Below are 17,874 nucleotides of genomic sequence, written 5' to 3'. Positions count from 1 at the left end.
CGGCCCATGACTATAAGGGGCACTGTGATAGGGGGGCCTGTGACTGTGAAGGGTGGCCCATGACTACAAGGGGCACTGTGATAGGGGGCCTGTGACTGTGAAGGGCGGCCCATGACTACAAGGGGCACTTTGATAGGGGGGCCTGTGACTGTGAAGGGCGGCCCATGACTATAAGGGGCACTGTGATAGGGGGGCCTGTGACTGTGAAGGGCGGCCCATGACTATAAGGGGCACTGTGATAGGGGGGCCTGTGACTGTGAAGGGTGGCCCATGACTACAAGGGGCACTGTGATAGGGGGCCTGTGACTGTGAAGGGCGGCCCATGACTACAAGGGGCACTTTGATAGGGGGGCCTGTGACTGTGAAGGGCGGCCCATGACTATAAGGGGCACTGTGATAGGGGGGCCTGTGACTGTGAAGGGTGGCCCATGACTACAAGGGGCACTGTGATAGGGGGGACTGTGACTGTGAAGGGCGGCCCATGACTACAAGGGGCACTGTGATAGGGGGACCTGTGACTGTGAAGGGCGGCCCATGACTATAAGGGGCACTGTGATAGGGGGACCTGTGACTGTGAAGGGCGGCCCATGACTATAAGGGGCACTGTGATAGGGGGACCTGTGACTGTGAAGGGCGGCCCATGACTAGAAGGGGCACTGTGATAGGGGGACCTGTGACTGTGAAGGGCGGCCCATGACTAGAAGGGGCACTGTGATAGGGGGGCCTGTGACTGTGAAGGGCGGCCCATGACTATAAGGGGCACTGTGATAGGGGGAGCTGTGATTGCTACGGGCAACGTGATATAAAAGGGGACTGCACTGTAAAGGGCCCCTATAATCATTACAGTGCAGTACCCTTTATATGACAGTGCTGTCCCCGTGGGACTGCTTTAAAGGGGGACTGTGGACATTGATATAAAGGGGGGTGGTGAGACTCCGTGAACATGTGCTGTGTGTGTCCTGTGCACCTTGTATGTTATGTGTGCTGTGTGTGTCCTGTGTTTCATGTATGTTATGTGTGCTGTGTGTGTCCTGTGTTTCATGTATGTTATGTGTGCTGTGTGTGTCCTGTGTTTCATGTATGTTATGTGTGCTGTGTGTGTCCTGTGTTTCATGTATGTTATGTGTGCTGTGTGTGTCCTGTGTTTCATGTATGTTATGTGTGCTGTGTGTGTCCTGTGTTTCATGTATGTTATGTGTGCTGTGTGTGTCCTGTGCACCATGTATGTTATGTGTGCTGTGTGTGTCCTGTGCGTCATCCATCTTTGTTTCTGGCAGACGGATAAGGAAAGTCTCTCCCGGAGTTGCAGTCAATGAACGATTCACTTTCATTCCAGTGATTGGACGGCTGTGATTGACTCAGTGTTCTTTGTACTGCACACAGGAATATGTCAGAGCTATACAAAGGGATGATAATAATTTAACCGATAAAGAATGGTGTACCAGGTACAGGAGGACTTGTATCGGCCGGGTCCGGGCAGCTGCATGGATTTCCACAGGATATTTACCCAAACGTCTCGCAGTTCTGCAGACTCAGCGCTCTGAAAGATATATATACCTGTATATTAATCTGCTGCCGGAGTGCCCCTTTATTGCTTCATCCATGACAGACAACATAGCCGTGTCCCGGGCCCCCAACACAGCGTACACCCCTCCGCAGTACCTGTATATGACAACACAGTGTACACCCCTCTGCAGTACCTGTATATGACAACACAGTGTACACCCTTCCGCAGTACCTGTATATGACAACACAGTGTACACCCCTCCGCAGTACCTGTATATGAGAACACAGTGTACACCCCTCCGCAGTACCTGTATATGAGAACACAGCGTACACCCCTCCGCAGTACCTGTATATGAGAACACAGTGTACACCCCTCCGCAGTACCTCTATATGACAACACAGTGTACACCCCTCTGCAGTACCTGTATATGAGAACACAGTGTACACCCCTCCGCAGTACCTGTATATGAGAACACAGTGTACACCCCTCCGCAGTACCTCTATATGACAACACAGTGTACACCCCTCCGCAGTACCTCTATATGACAACACAGTGTACACCCCTCCGCAGTACCTGTATATGAGAACACAGTGTACACCCCTCCGCAGTACCTCTATATGACAACACAGTGTACACCCCTCCGCAGTACCTGTATATGAGAACACAGTGTACACCCCTCCGCAGTACCTCTATATGACAACACAGTGTACACCCCTCCGCAGTACCTGTATATGAGAACACAGTGTACACCCCTCCGCAGTACCTCTATATGACCACACAGTGTACACCCCTCCGCAGTACCTCTATATGACCACACAGTGTACACCCCTCCGCAGTACCTGTATATGAGAACACAGTGTACACCCCTCCGCAGTACCTGTATATGACAACACAGCATATACCCCTCCGCAGTACCTGTATATGACAACACAGTGTACACCCCTCCGTAGTACCTGTATATGAGAACACAGTGTACACCCCTCCGCAGTACCTGTATATGAGAACACAGTGTACACCCCTCCGCAGTACCTGTATATGAGAACACAGTGTACACCCCTCCGCAGTACCTCTATATGACAACACAGCGTACACCCCTCCGCAGTACCTCTATATGACAACACAGTGTACACCCCTCCGCAGTACCTGTATATGAGAACACAGTGTACACCCCTCCGCAGTACCTGTATATGAGAACACAGTGTACACCCCTCCGCAGTACCTGTATATGAGAACACAGTGTACACCCCTCCGCAGTACCTGTATATGACAACACAGTGTACACCCCTCCGCAGTACCTGTATATGACAACACAGTGTACACCCCTCCGCAGTACCTGTATATGAGAACACAGTGTACACCCCTCCGCAGTACCTGTATATGAGAACACAGTGTACACCCCTCCGCAGTACCTGTATATGACAACACAGTGTACACCCCTCCGCAGTACCTGTATATGAGAACACAGTGTACACCCCTCCGCAGTACCTCTATATGACAACACAGTGTACACCCCTCCGCAGTACCTCTATATGACAACACAGTGTACACCCCTCCGCAGTACCTCTATATGACAACACAGTGTACACCCCTCCGCAGTACCTGTATATGACAACACAGTGTACACCCCTCCGCAGTACCTGTATATGAGAACACAGCGTACACCCCTCCGCAGTACCTGTATATGACAACACAGTGTACACCCCTCCGCAGGTCTGCTCTGTGATTGGATCACAGGCCTGGAGGGGACGTCTGGAATGTCTCACCAGTAATTTCCGTTTGCCGTTCTTCATGACAATCTCAAAGGTGAAATCTCCATCTGCATCACTCATACTTCTCACTGACTGCACCTGTAGGGAAGAGAAGTCATTTTCCAGCAGGGGGCGCAGTACTAGAGAATATACAGAGGTGCTGGGATTATACAGGGCCGGAAAGGTATATCAGCCCATAACAATTTATACCCCCGCCGCCCCACCTCTGCCATATCCCCCTCTCTGGGACACCTCCCCGTCACCCTGCATATGACAACACTTTCTCCCCATCACCCCTCACACCTGGATACCTCAGCACCCTGTTATCACTCCATACTGGGGCCTGTCACCTCCCCATCATCCTTCATTCAGACCTCATCACCTTGGCTCATCTAGCCTTCCCTTTAACTCTCACATGAGTCTAGTCACCTTTCCCCCAGGTGTAACCACCTCCCTGTTCCTCCTTACCTGGGTCTAGTCACCTCCCTGTTCCTCCTTACCTGGGTCTAGTCACCTCCCTGTTCCTCCTTACCTGGGTCTAGTCACCTCCCTGTTCCTCCTTACCTGGGTCTAGTCACGTCCCTGTTCCTCCTTACCTGGGTCTAGTCACCTCCCCGTTACTCCTTACTTGGGTCTAGTCACCTCCCCGTTCCTCCTTACCTGGGTCTAGTCACCTCCCCGTTCCTCCTTACCTGGGTCTAGTCACCTCCCCGTTCCTCCTTACCTGGGTCTAGTCACCTCCCCGTTACTCCTTACCTGGGTCTAGTCACCTCCCTGTTCCTCCTTACCTGGGTCTAGTCACCTCCCTGTTCCTCCTTACCTGGGTCTAGTCACTTCCCTGTTCCTCCTTACCTGGGTCTAGTCACCTCCCCGTTCCTCCTTACCTGGGTCTAGTCACCTCCCCGTTCCTCCTTACCTGGGTCTAGTCACCTCCCCGTTACTCCTTACCTGGGTCTAGTCACGTCCCTGTTCCTACTTACCTGGGTCTAGTCACCTCCCCGTTACTCCTTACTTGGGTCTAGTCACCTCCCCGTTCCTCCTTACCTGGGTCTAGTCACCTCCCCGTTCCTCCTTACCTGGGTCTAGTCACCTCCCCGTTCCTCCTTACCTGGGTCTAGTCACCTCCCCGTTCCTCCTTACCTGGGTCTAGTCACCTCCCCGTTACTCCTTACCTGGGTCTAGTCACGTCCCTGTTCCTCCTTACCTGGGTCTAGTCACCTCCCCGTTACTCCTTACTTGGGTCTAGTCACCTCCCTGTTACTCCTTACTTGAGTCTAGTCACCTCCCTGTCACTCCTTACCTGGGTCTTTTCACCTCCCTGTTCCTCCTTACCTGAGTCTAGTCACTTCCCTGTTCCTCCTTACCTGAGTCTAGTCACCTCCCTGTCACTCCTTACCTGGGTCTAGTCACCTCCCTGTTCCTCCTTACCTGGGTCTAGCCACCTCACTGTTACTCCTTACCTGAGTCTAGTCACCTCCCTGTCACTCCTTACCTGGGTCTTTTCACCTCCCTGTTACTCCTTACCTGGGTCTAGTCACCTCCCTGTTACTCCTTACCTGGGTCTAGCCACCTCCCTGTTATTCCTTACCTGGGTCTAGCCACCTCCCTGTTCCTCCTTACCTGGGTCTAGTCACCTCCCTGTTACTCCTTACCTGGGTCTAGTCACCTCCCTGTTACTCCTTACCTGGGTCTAGCCACCTCCCTGTTACTCCTTACCTGGGTCTAGCCACCTCCCTGTTACTCCTTACTTGGGTCTAGCCACCTCCCTGTTACTCCTTACCTGGGTCTAGCCACCTCCCTGTTATTCCTTACCTGGGTCTAGCCACCTCCCTGTTACTCCTTACCTGGGTCTAGTCACCTCCCTGTTACTCATTACCTGGGTCTAGCCACCTCCCTGTTACTCCTTACCTGGGTCTAGCCACCTCCCTGTTACTCCTTACCTGGGTCTAATCACCTCCCTGTTACTCCTTACCTGGGTCTAGTCACCTCCCTGTTATTCCTTACCTGGGTCTAATCACCTCCCTGTTACTCTTTACCTGGGTCTAGTCACCTCCCTGTTACTCCTTACCTGGGTCTAGCCACCTCCCTGTTACTCCTTACCTGGGTCTAGCCACCTCCCTGTTACTCCTTACCTGGGTCTAATCACCTCCCTGTTACTCCTTACCTGGGTCTAGTCACCTCCCTGTTATTCCTTACCTGGGTCTAATCACCTCCCTGTTACTCTTTACCTGGGTCTAGTCACCTCCCTGTTACTCCTTACCTGGGTCTAGCCACCTCCCTGTGACCCACCACTTGAGCCTAGTCGCCCCCCTAATCACCTTCATATAACACTTCAACTTCATTACCAGCTTGTCCTTTTTATTACAGAGATATCTGCATTACACAATCATGTAATCTACACGCCATCAGGCTATGTTACTTACAGAGAACATGTAGTACTGACCACGCAGAGAAGTCTGAAAGAGAAAGACAAAAATTGTGAGTCAAGAAAAGCACCCCAATGACACTTCAGCCATTTCACCATACATTATAGACATACTAGATGCTCGGCCACTAAATCACTGTGCTGGGTACTCCTAACCCCTGCGCTCTGTTCATGACTTATTCCTGCCCCTGCACTCTGTTCATTGATTACTCCTGACCCCTGCACTCTGTACATTGATTACTCCTGACCCCTGCACTGTTCATGACTTATTCCTGCTCCTGCACTCTGTTCATTGATTACTCCTGACCCCTGCGCTCTGTTCATGGCTTATTCCTGCTCCTGCACTCTGTTCATTGATTACTCCCGACCCCTGCGCTCTGTTCATGGCTTATTCCTGCTCCTGCACTCTGTTCATTGATTACTCCTGACCCCTGCGCTCTGTTCATGACTTATTCCTGCCCCTGCACTCTGTTCATTGATTACTCCTGACCCCTGCGCTCTGTTCATGACTTATTCCTGCCCCTGCACTCTGTACATTGATTACTCCTGACCCCTGCACTCTGTTCATGACTTATTCCTGCCCCTGCACTCTGTACATTGATTACTCCTGACCTCTGCGCTCTGTTCATTACTTATTCCTGCCCCTGCACTCTGTACATTGATTACTCCTGACCCCTGCACTCTGTTCATTACTTATTCCTGCCCCTGCACTCTGTTCATTGATTACTCCTGACCCCTGCACTCTGTTCATTGATTACTCCTGACCCCCTGCGCTCTGTTCATGACTTATTCCTGCCCCTGCACTCTGTACATTGATTACTCCTGACCCCTGCGCTCTGTTCATTACTTATTCCTGCCCCTGCACTCTGTACATTGATTACTCCTGACCCCTGCGCTCGGTTCATTACTTATTCCTGCCCCTGCACTCTGTTCATTGATTACTCCTGACCCCTGCACTCTGTTCATTGATTACTCCTGACCCCTGCGCTCTGTTCATTACTTATTCCTGCCCCTGCACTCTGTACATTGATTACTCCTGACCCCTGCGCTCTGTTCATGACTTATTCCTGCCCCTGCACTCTGTACATTGATTACTCCTGACCCCTGCGCTCTGTTCATTACTTATTCCTGCCCCTGCACTCTGTACATTGATTACTCCTGACCCCTGCGCTCGGTTCATTACTTATTCCTGCCCCTGCACTCTGTTCATTGATTACTCCTGACCCCTGCACTCTGTTCATTGATTACTCCTGACCCCTGCGCTCTGTTCATTACTTATTCCTGCCCCTGCACTCTGTACATTGATTACTCCTGACCCCTGCGCTCTGTTCATGACTTATTCCTGCCCCTGCACTCTGTACATTGATTACTCCTGACCCCTGCGCTCTGTTCATTACTTATTCCTGCCCCTGCACTCTGTACATTGATTACTCCTGACCCCTGCGCTCGGTTCATTACTTATTCCTGCCCCTGCACTCTGTTCATTGATTACTCCTGACCCCTGCACTCTGTTCATTGATTACTCCTGACCCCTGCGCTCTGTTCATTACTTATTCCTGCCCCTGCACTCTGTACATTGATTACTCCTGACCCCTGCGCTCTGTTCATGACTTATTCCTGCCCCTGCACGCTGTACATTGATTACTCCTGACCCCTGCGCTCTGTTCATTACTTATTCCTGCCCCTGCACTCTGTACATTGATTACTCCTGACCCCTGCACTCTGTTCATTGATTACTCCTGACTCCTGCCCCTGCACTCTGATTACTCCTGACCCCTGCGCTTTGTGTGTTATGCACTCGGTACCCAGAGCAGAGTAAGCTCAGTTGTCTCAGGTGCTCCTGATAATACTTAGGTATGTTCCCTTTTCTCACCTCCTGCTGGTCCTTGTTGGTGTAGAAGTAGAGTGTCGTGTTCTGAAGTTTGAACCAATATTTCGCCCAATTAAATTTCTGTAAAAGAGAAAACTAAGCAATGAAGAAAAAAATAGTGAGGGAGGGGGAGGGGCGGGAAGAGGATTATTCCTCCTCTTCATTCAATCAGAGATCCGTTACCTAGGAGGCTGCAAGTGTGTCAGAGATCCGTGATTTCACAGATATGACCCGGTGCTACGGGAGGGGAAATGAAGATGAGCAGAAGAACTCTGGACAGCCGCACTCTGAACAGAAATAAACTGACGCGTTTCACACTATAATAGCTATGAGTAAGCACTTATTATAGTGTGAAATGCGTCAGTTAATTTCTGTATCACTGTGCTGTGGTTTGTTCTATGTGATCCCAAGTTTTCAATAAAAGGCATAAGAACCTTTCTTCAGGGTGCGGCTGTCCAGAGTTCTTCCGCTCATCTTCATTTGTACAGCACCCGGGGCTCTCTGATTCTAGAGGAGAAGTATTTGTCTCCGTGGATCTGCCTGGAGCTTTGGTGTTTTCTTCTCGCTACGGGAGAGGACACGAAACATACAACACGGGAGAGGAGACAGAACATACAACACGGGAGAGGACACGGAACACACAACACGGGAGAGGACACGAAACACACAACACGGGAGAGGAGACGAAACATACAACACGGGAGAGGAGACAGAACATACAACACGGGAGAGGAGACAGAACATACAACACGGGAGAGGAGACAGAACATACAACACGGGAGAGGAGACAGAACATACAACACGGGAGAGGAGACAGAACATACAACACGGGAGAGGAGACAGAACATACAACACGGGAGAGGAGACAGAACATACAACACGGGAGAGGAGACAGAACATACAACACGGGAGAGGAGACAGAACATACAACACGGGAGAGGACACGAAACATACAACACGGGAGAGGAGACAGAACATACAACACGGGAGAGGAGACAGAACATACAACACGGGAGAGGACACGAAACATACAACACGGGAGAGGAGACAGAACATACAACACGGGAGAGGAGACAGAACATACAACACGGGAGAGGACACGAAACATACAACACGGGAGAGGACACGAAACATACAACACGGGAGAGGACACGAAACATACAACAGAGGAGAGGACACGAAACATACAACACGGGAGAGGAGACAGAACATACAACACGGGAGAGGAAACAGAACATACAACACGGGAGAGGAGACAGAACATACAACACGGGAGAGGAGACAGAACATACAACACGGGAGAGGAGACAGAACATACAACACGGGAGAGGACACGAAACATACAACACGGGAGAGGACACGAAACATACAACACGGGAGAGGACACGAAACATACAACACGGGAGAGGACACGAAACATACAACACGGGAGAGGACACGAAACATACAACACGGGAGAGGACACAAAACATACAACACGGGAGAGGACACGAAACATACAACACGGGAGAGGACACGAAACATACAACACGGGAGAGGACACGGAACATACAACACGGGAGAGGACACGGAACATACAACACGGGAGAGGACACGAAACATACAACACGGGAGAGGATACGAAACATACAACACGGGAGAGGAGACGAAACATACAACACGGGAGAGGAGACGAAACATACAACACGGGAGAGGAGACAGAACATGGAAGAGTCCATGGAATACAAAACATGGAAACACAGAACAGAACATCACTCCCTCCCCTCCCCCTCCTGACAGATCCATATTGATATATTTTGCAGAACATCACTCCCTCCCCCTCCTGAGAGATCCATATTGATATATTCTGCAGAACATCGCTCTGTCCCCTCCCCCTCCTGACAGATCCATATTGATATATTCTGCAGATTATCTCACCACTCCCCACAGATCTGCAGAGCATCGTTCCATAGAGATGGTCTTACCAGGGTGTCCTTCCTCTTGCGGAGGTAGCTCTGGAAGGACAGGTTCTCTTGGACAGGGATCAGCGTATCGGGGGAGCTTTCTGCCGGGGGATCCTCTGAAGCCATTATCAGAAAAGTCTCTGAACTTCCTTGTGAATTTTAACTTCCCCATCTCCCTGTCCACATTCCTAAACACACCTGACGCCTCCAGCCCCGCCCACTATTAACCTCTTATTACCTCTGGACACCTGTAGCCATTAGGACTGTGTGTCTACTGGAATCACACGGCTCTCCTGGGCACCTCATCGGGAAGTTTATCTTCTCCTAAATATTTCTGTTAATGAATGTGAGAGGAATGGAAGGCACACAGCTGACCTTTATACCCACCGAGATCAGTCCCTCGGAATGGGTCAGGTGTTGTGTGATCAGTCCCTCGGAATGGGTCAGGTGTTGTGTGATCAGTCCCTCGGAATGGGTCAGGTGTTGTGTGATCGGCCCCTCGGAATGGGTCAGGTGTTGTGTGATCAGACCCTCAGAATGGGTCAGGTGTAGGTGATCAGTCCCTCGGAATGGGTCAGGTGTTGTGTGATCAGTCCCTCGGAATGGGTCAGGTGTTGTGTGTTCGGCCCCTCAGACTGGGTCAGGTGTAGGTGATCGGCCCCTCAGACTGGGTCAGGTGTTGTGTGATCGGCCCCTCGGAATGGGTCCGGTGTAGGTGATCAGTCCCTCGGAATGGGTCAGGTGTTGTGTGATCAGTCCCTCGGAATGGGTCAGGTGTTGTGTGATCAGTCCCTCGGAATGGGTCAGGTGTTGTGTGATCGGCCCCTCGGAATGGGTCCGGTGTAGGTGATCAGTCCCTCGGAATGGGTCAGGTGTTGTGTGATCAGTCCCTCGGAATGGGTCAGGTGTTGTGTGATCGGCCCCTCATACTGGGTTAGGTGTTGGTAATCAGTCCCTCAGAATGGGTCAGGTGTTGTGTGTTCGGCCCCTCGGAATGGGTCATGTGTTGTGTGTTCGGCCCCTCAGAATGGGTCAGGTGTTGTATGTTCGGCCCCTCAGAATGGGTCAGGTGTTGTGTGTTCGGCCCCTCGGAATGGGTCAGGTGTTGTGTGATCAGTCCCTCGGAATGGGTCAGGTGTTGTGTGATCGGCCCCTCATACTGGGTCAGGTGTTGGTAATCAGTCCCTCAGAATGGGTCAGGTGTTGTGTGTTCGGCCCCTCGGAATGAGTCATGTGTTGTGTGTTCGGCCCCTCAGAATGGGTCAGGTGTTGTATGTTCGGCCCCTCAGAATGGGTCAGGTGTTGTGTGTTCGGCCCCTCAGAATGGGTCAGGTGTCGGTGATCAGTCCCTCGGAATGGGTCAGGTGTTGTGTGATCGGCCCCTCGGAATGGGTCAGGTGTTGTGTGATCAGTCCCTCAGAATGGGTCAGGTGTAGGTGATCAGTCCCTCGGAATGGGTCAGGTGTTGTGTGATCAGTCCCTCGGAATGGGTCAGGTGTTGTGTGTTCGGCCCCTCAGACTGGGTCAGGTGTTGGTGATCGGCCCCTCAGACTGGGTCAGGTGTTGTGTGATCGGCCCCTCAGACTGGGTCAGGTGTTGTGTGATCGGCCCCTCAGACTGGGTCAGGTGTTGGTGATCAGTCCCTCAGAATGGGTCAGGTGTTGTGTGATCGGCCCCTCAGACTGGGTCCGGTGTAGGTGATCAGTCCCTCGGAATGGGTCAGGTGTGTGTGATCGGCCCCTCAGACTGGGTCAGGTGTTGGTGATCGGCCCCTCATACTGGGTCAGGTGTTGGTAATCAGTCCCTCAGAATGGGTAAGGTGTTGTGTGTTCGGCCCCTCGGAATGGGTCATGTGTTGTGTGTTCGGCCCCTCAGAATGGGTCAGGTGTTGTATGTTTGGCCCCTCAGAATGGGTCAGGTGTTGTGTGTTCGGCCCCTCAGAATGGGTCAGGTGTTGGTGATCAGTCCCTCGGAATGGGTCAGGTGTTGTGTGATCGGCCCCTCGGAATGGGTCCGGTGTAGGTGATCAGTCCCTCGGAATGGGTCAGGTGTGTGTGATCGGCCCCTCGGAATGGGTCAGGTGTTGTGTGATCAGCCCCTCGGAATGGGTCAGGTGTTGTGTGATCAGCCCCTCGGAATGGGTCAGGTGTTGTGTGATCGGCCCCTCATACTGGGTCAGGTGTTGGTAATCAGTCCCTCAGAATGGGTCAGGTGTTGTGTGTTCGGCCCCTCGGAATGGGTCATGTGTTGTGTGTTCGGCCCCTCAGAATGGGTCAGGTGTTGTATGTTCGGCCCCTCAGAATGGGTCAGGTGTTGTGTGTTCGGCCCCTCAGAATGGGTCAGGTGTTGGTGATCAGTCCCTCGGAATGGGTCAGGTGTTGTGTGATCGGCCCCTCAGAATGGGTCAGGTGTAGGTGATCAGTCCCTCGGAATGGGTCAGGTGTTGTGTGATCGGCCCCTCGGAATGGGTCAGGTGTGTGTGATCGGCCCCTCAGAATGGGTCAGGTGTTGTCTGTTCAGCCCCTCAGAATGGGTCAGGTGTGGGTGATCGGCCCCTCAGAATGGGTCAGGTGTGGGTGATCAGTCCCTCGGAATGGGTCAGGTGTAAGTGATCAGTCCCTCGGAATGGGTCAGGTGTAGGTGATCAGTCCCTCGGAATGGGTCAGGTGTAGGTGATCGGCCCCTCAGAATGGGTCAGGTGTGGGTGATTCGTCCCTCAGAATGGGTCAGGTGTAGGTGATCAGTCCCTCGGAATGGGTCAGGTGTAGGTGATCAGTCCCTCGGAATGGGTCATGTGTTGTGTGATCAGTCCCTCGGAATGGGTCATGTGTTGTGTGATCAGTCCCTCAGAATGGGTCAGGTGTAGGTGATCAGTCCCTCGGAATGGGTCAGGTGTAGGTGATCAGTCCCTCGGAATGGGTCAGATGTAGGTGATCGGCCCCTTGGAATGGGTCCGGTGTAGGTGATCAGTCCCTCGGAATGGGTCAGGTGTGTGTGATCGGCCCCTCGGAATGGGTCAGGTGTTGTGTGATCGGTCCCTCAGAATGGGTCAGGTGTAGGTGATCAGTTCCTCGGAATGGGTCAGGTGTAGGTGATCAGTTCCTCGGAATGGGTCCGGTGTAGGTGATCAGTCCCTCGTAATGGGTCCGGTGTAGGTGATCAGTCCCTCGGAATGGGTCAGGTGTGTGTGATCGGCCCCTCAGAATGGGTCAGGTGTTGAGTGATCGGTCCCTCAGAATGGGTCAGGTGTAGGTGATCAGTTCCTCGGAATGGGTCAGGTGTAGTTGATCAGTCCCTCGGAATGGGCCAGGTGTTGTGTGATCGGCCCCTCGGAATGGGTCAGGTGTGGGTGATCAGTCCCTCAGAATGGGTCAGGTGTAGGTGATCAGTTCCTCGGAATGGGTCAGGTGTAGTTGATCAGTCCCTCGGAATGGGCCAGGTGTAGGTGATCAGTCCCTCGGAATGGGTCAGGTGTGGGTGATCAGTCCCTCGGAATGGGTCAGGTGTAGGTGATCAGTCCCTCGGAATGGGTCAGGTGTAGGTGATCAGTCCCTCGGAATGGGTCAGGTGTTGTGTGATCGGCCCCTCAGACTGGGTCAGGTGTAGTTGATCAGTCCCTCGGAATGGGCCAGGTGTAGGTGATCAGTCCCTCGGAATGGGTCAGGTGTGGGTGATCAGTCCCTCGGAATGGGTCAGGTGTGTGTGATCAGTCCCTCGGAATGGGTCAGGTGTAGGTGATCAGTCCCTCAGAATGGGTCAGGTGTAGTTGATCAGTCCCTCGGAATGGGTCAGGTGTAGGTGATCAGTCCCTCGGAATGGGCCAGGTGTTGTGTGATCAGACCCTCAGAATGGGTCAGGTGTGTGTGATCAGTCCCTCAGAATGGGTCAGGTGTGTGTGATCAGTCCCTCGGAATGGGTCAGGTGTAGTTGATCAGTCCCTCGGAATGGGCCAGGTGTAGGTGATCAGTCCCTCGGAATGGGTCAGGTGTTGGGTGATCAGTCCCTCGGAATGGGTCAGGTGTTGTGTGATCAGTCCCTCGGAATGGGTCAGGTGTTGGGTGATCAGTCCCTCAGAATGGGTCAGGTGTGTGTGATCAGTCCCTCGGAATGGGTCAGGTGTAGTTGATCAGTCCCTCGGAATGGGCCAGGTGTAGGTGATCAGTCCCTCGGAATGGGTCAGGTGTGGGTGATCAGTCCCTCGGAATGGGTCAGGTGTTGGGTGATCAGTCCCTCAGAATGGGTCAGGTGTGTGTGATCAGTCCCTCGGAATGGGTCAGGTGTTGGGTGATCAGTCCCTCGGAATGGGTCAGGTGTTGTGTGATCAGTCCCTCGGAATGGGTCAGGTGTGGGTGATCAGTCCCTCAGAATGGGTCAGGTGTGTGTGATCAGTCCCTCGGAATGGGTCAGGTGTAGTTGATCAGTCCCTCGGAATGGGTCAGGTGTGGGTGATCAGTCCCTCGGAATGGGTCAGGTGTAGGTGATCAGTCCCTCGGAATGGGTCAGGTGTAGGTGATCAGTCCCTCGGAATGGGTCAGGTGTTGTGTGATCGGCCCCTCAGACTGGGTCAGGTGTAGTTGATCAGTCCCTCGGAATGGGCAGGTGTAGGTGATCAGTCCCTCGGAATGGGTCAGGTGTGGGTGATCAGTCCCTCGGAATGGGTCAGGTGTGTGTGATCAGTCCCTCGGAATGGGTCAGGTGTAGGTGATCAGTCCCTCGGAATGGGTCAGGTGTAGTTGATCAGTCCCTCGGAATGGGTCAGGTGTAGGTGATCAGTCCCTCGGAATGGGCCAGGTGTTGTGTGATCAGACCCTCAGAATGGGTCAGGTGTGTGTGATCAGTCCCTCAGAATGGGTCAGGTGTGTGTGATCAGTCCCTCGGAATGGGTCAGGTGTAGTTGATCAGTCCCTCGGAATGGGCCAGGTGTAGGTGATCAGTCCCTCGGAATGGGTCAGGTGTGGGTGATCAGTCCCTCGGAATGGGTCAGGTGTTGGGTGATCAGTCCCTCGGAATGGGTCAGGTGTTGTGTGATCAGTCCCTCGGAATGGGTCAGGTGTTGTGTGGATTTATACAGGATTTATATAGCGCCAACAGTTTGCGCAGCGCTTTACAACATGGGGCAGACAGTACACTTACAATACAAATCAATACAGGAGGGATCAGAGGGCCCTGATCCTCAGAGCTTACAATCTAGATGGGAAGGTCAAGTGGAAACAAAAGGTAATAATTGTGGGGGATGAGCTGATGGAGAAAATGATAATACAGTTGTTAGGTGTGGGTAGGATAGGCTTCTCTGAAGAGAAGGGTTTTCAGGGATCTTCTGAAAGCTAATAAAGTAGGAGATAAGCGGACATATTGAGGTAAGGAGTTCCATAGGATTGGAGAGGCTTTGGAAAAGGCCTGGAGGCGAGCATGGGAGGAGGTGATGAGGGAGCTAGAGAGCAGGAGGTCTTGAGAGGAAAGAAGAGAGCGAGTAGGTTGGTATTTAGAGACTAAGCTAGTGATGTAGCTGGGGGCGAAATTGTGGATGGCTTTATACATAGTTGTTAGAATTTCGAATTTAATTCTTTGGCCGAGCGGAAGCCAGTTGAGGGATTGACAGAGAGGGGTGGAGGACACAGAGTGATTGGTAAGGTGGATGAGTCTGGCAGCGGCATTCATAATGGATTGAAGAGGTGATAGACTATGTAGAGGTAAGCCAATGAGAAGGGAGTTGCAGTAGTCGAGGCGAGAGATGACCAGCGAGTGAATTAAGAGCTTTGTTGTGTCATTGGTTAGAAAGGGGCGTATTTTGGAGATGTTGCGGAGGTTGAGGCGGCAGGTTTTGGACAGTGATTGGATGTGTTGCTTGAAGGAGACTTCAGAGTCTAGGACTACACCTAGAACCTTGGCATGTGGGGGATGGGCTTATAGTTATGCCATCGATTTTGACAGAGAGATCAGGGGAAGAGGCATATGGGGGAGGAAAAATTAGAAGTTCGGTTTTGGCTAGATTGAGTTTAAGGAAGTGGTGAGACATCCAGACTAATATATCTGAGAGTAAATTACTGATACGTGAGAAGACAGTGGGAGTGAGCTGAGGGGTAGAGAAATAGATTTGGGTGTCATCAGCGTAGAGGTGGTATTGGAAGCCATGGGAGGCTATCAGCTGACCCAGGGAGGAGGTGTAGATTGAAAATAGTAGAGGTCCAAGAACAGAACCCTGAGGGACCCCAACAGAAAAAGGAAGAGGAGAGGAGGAAGTAGAGTTATAAGAAACGCTAAAGGTGCGGTTGGATAAGTAGGAAGAGAACCAGCGAAGTGTACAATCACGGAGACCAAAGCCGTATAGTTTTTTGAGGAGGAGGGGGTGGTCAACCGTATCAAAGGCAGCAGGGAGGTCCAGGAGTAGGAATACAGAATAGCGTCGATTGGTTTTGGCCGTTAGTAGATCGTTTGTTAGTTTTAGGAGAGCAGTTTCTGTGGAGTGTTGAGGAAATCCAGACTGAAGGGGATCGAGAAGGCCATTATCAGCGAGGTGGACGCTCAGCCGGTTGTAGACCAGATGTTCAAGGAGTTTGGATAAGAAGGGGAGCAAGGAGATGGGGCGTAGGTTGTTAAGATTGGATGGGTCCAGTGAGGGCTTTTTAAGTATGGGTCTGACAAGTGCATGTTTTAGAGAGTTAGGGAAGATGCCAGAAGAGAGGGAGAGATTGAAGATGTGGGTTAGAGAGTGTAGTATAGGGCCAGAGGGTGAATGTAGCATTTGTGAGGGAACAGGATCCAGAGGGCAGGTGGTAAGGTGGACATTAGCAAGTAGTTTAGCAACTTCGTCTGTAGTGGTGGGGTTGAAAGATGGAAATAATGATTGTGCCTGTGGGCATGAAGTGTAAAGCGTGGAGGGTGTCGGCACGGTAGAGATCTCAGCGCGAATAGTATCAATCTTCTGTTTGAAGTGATTGGCGATCTCCTGTGCAGTGAGTGAGTTGGCGGGTGGAGGCGGTGGAGGACGAAGTAGAGAGTTGAAGGTGGAGAAGAGTTGACGGGGACAGGATGATAAGTTGCTAATGAGAGTGGTAAAGTAGGTCTGCTTGGCAGAGAGGAGGCTGGAGTTGTATTTTTGGAGGGCAGATTTATATTGGTAGAAATCTCTCTGGGACTTAGTCTTACGCCACAGGCGCTCCAGAGCACGACTACGTTTTTTCAGACTTCTAGTATCATCTGTGTGCCAAGGTTGAAGGGGTCTGGGCTTGATTCTGTGTGTAGTGAGGGGGGGCAAGTGAGTTCAGTGAGGCTAGAAGTGAAGCGTTGTACACAGAAGTGGCTAGGTTGGTGCAGGATAAGGGTGAGATTTTGTCGTAGAGGTTGTTGATAGCAGAGTAGAGAAGAGAAGGATTGAGATGACGTAGGTTTCTGCGGGTAACTTTAAGGTGGTTGGAGGGAGAGGAGGTGAAGGAGAGGGAGAGAGTGAAACTAATAAGGTGGTGATCAGAGAGAGGGGATGGATAGTTAGAGAGGTTGCAATGGGCCAGGTGTTGTGTGATCAGCCCCTCGGAATGGGTCAGGTGTGGGTGATCAGTCCCTCAGAATGGGTCAGGTGTTGTGTGATCAGCCCCTCGGAATGGGTCAGGTGTAGGTGATCAGTCCCTCGGAATGGGTCAGGTGTAGGTGATCAGTCCCTAAGAATGGGTCAGGTGTTGTGTGATCAGCCCTCAGAATGGGTCAGGTGTTGTGTGATCAGCCCCTTGGAATGGGTCAGGTGTTGTGTGATCAGCCCCTCGGAATGGGTCAGGTGTAGGTGATCAGTCCCTCAGAAAGGGTCAGGTGTTGTATGATTGGCCCCTCAGAATGGGTCAGGTGTAGGTGATCAGTCCCTCAGAATGGGTCAGGTGTAGGTGATCAGTCCCTCAGAATGGGTCAGGTGTAGGTGATCAGACCCTCAGAATGGGTCAGGGGTTGGGTGATCAGTCCCTCAGAATGGGTCAGGTGTTGTGTGATCAGTCCCTCAGAATGGGTCAGGTGTTGTGTGATCAGACCCTCAGAATGGGTCAGGTATTGTGTGATCAGACCCTCAGAATGGGTCAGGTGTTATGTGATCGGCCCCTCAGAATGGGTCATGTGTTGTATGATCAGACCCTCAGAATGGGTCAGGTGTTGTGTGATCGGCCCCTCAGAATGGGTCAGGTGTTGTGTGATCAGTCCCTCAGCATGGGTCAGGTGTAGTGTGATCAGTCCCCCAGAATGGGTCATGTGTTGTGTGATCGGACCCTCAGAATGGGTCAGGTGTGGGTGATCAGTCCCTCGGAATGGGTCAGGTGTAGTGTGATCGGCCCCTTGGAATGGGTCAGGTGTAGGTGATCAATTCATCAGAAAGGGTCAGGTGTAGGTGATCAGTCCCTCGGAAT

At 52.0% G+C, this 17,874-nt stretch overlaps 1 protein-coding gene across 2 annotated transcripts in view; it reads right to left on the bottom strand.

The window, feature by feature from the left end:
* Positions 1-9,729, bottom strand: part of LOC141113798 (uncharacterized) — a 30,366-nt gene extending 20,637 nt beyond the window's left edge. The window contains exons 1-5 of one of the 2 annotated variants that reach the window (XM_073607088.1): positions 9,515-9,729; positions 7,554-7,631; positions 5,679-5,711; positions 3,271-3,354; positions 1,443-1,540 (exon numbers count right to left, since the gene is read on the bottom strand). In XM_073607088.1, coding sequence (XP_073463189.1) covers positions 1,443-1,540; positions 3,271-3,354; positions 5,679-5,711; positions 7,554-7,631; positions 9,515-9,619 — 398 coding nt within the window. In that variant the 5' untranslated portion in view covers positions 9,620-9,729. The remainder of the gene's footprint in view (positions 1-1,442; positions 1,541-3,270; positions 3,355-5,678; positions 5,712-7,553; positions 7,632-9,514) is intronic. The other variant, XM_073607087.1, reaches the window with a different exon arrangement.
* Between the last annotated feature and the right edge of the window lie 8,145 nt (positions 9,730-17,874).

Source organism: Aquarana catesbeiana, linkage group LG12 (genome assembly GCF_042186555.1).
Source record: "Aquarana catesbeiana isolate 2022-GZ linkage group LG12, ASM4218655v1, whole genome shotgun sequence".
NCBI lineage: Eukaryota > Metazoa > Chordata > Amphibia > Anura > Ranidae > Aquarana > Aquarana catesbeiana.
Note: the sequence above shows the minus strand (reverse complement) of the source record. Positions and strands in the feature narration are given on the sequence as shown.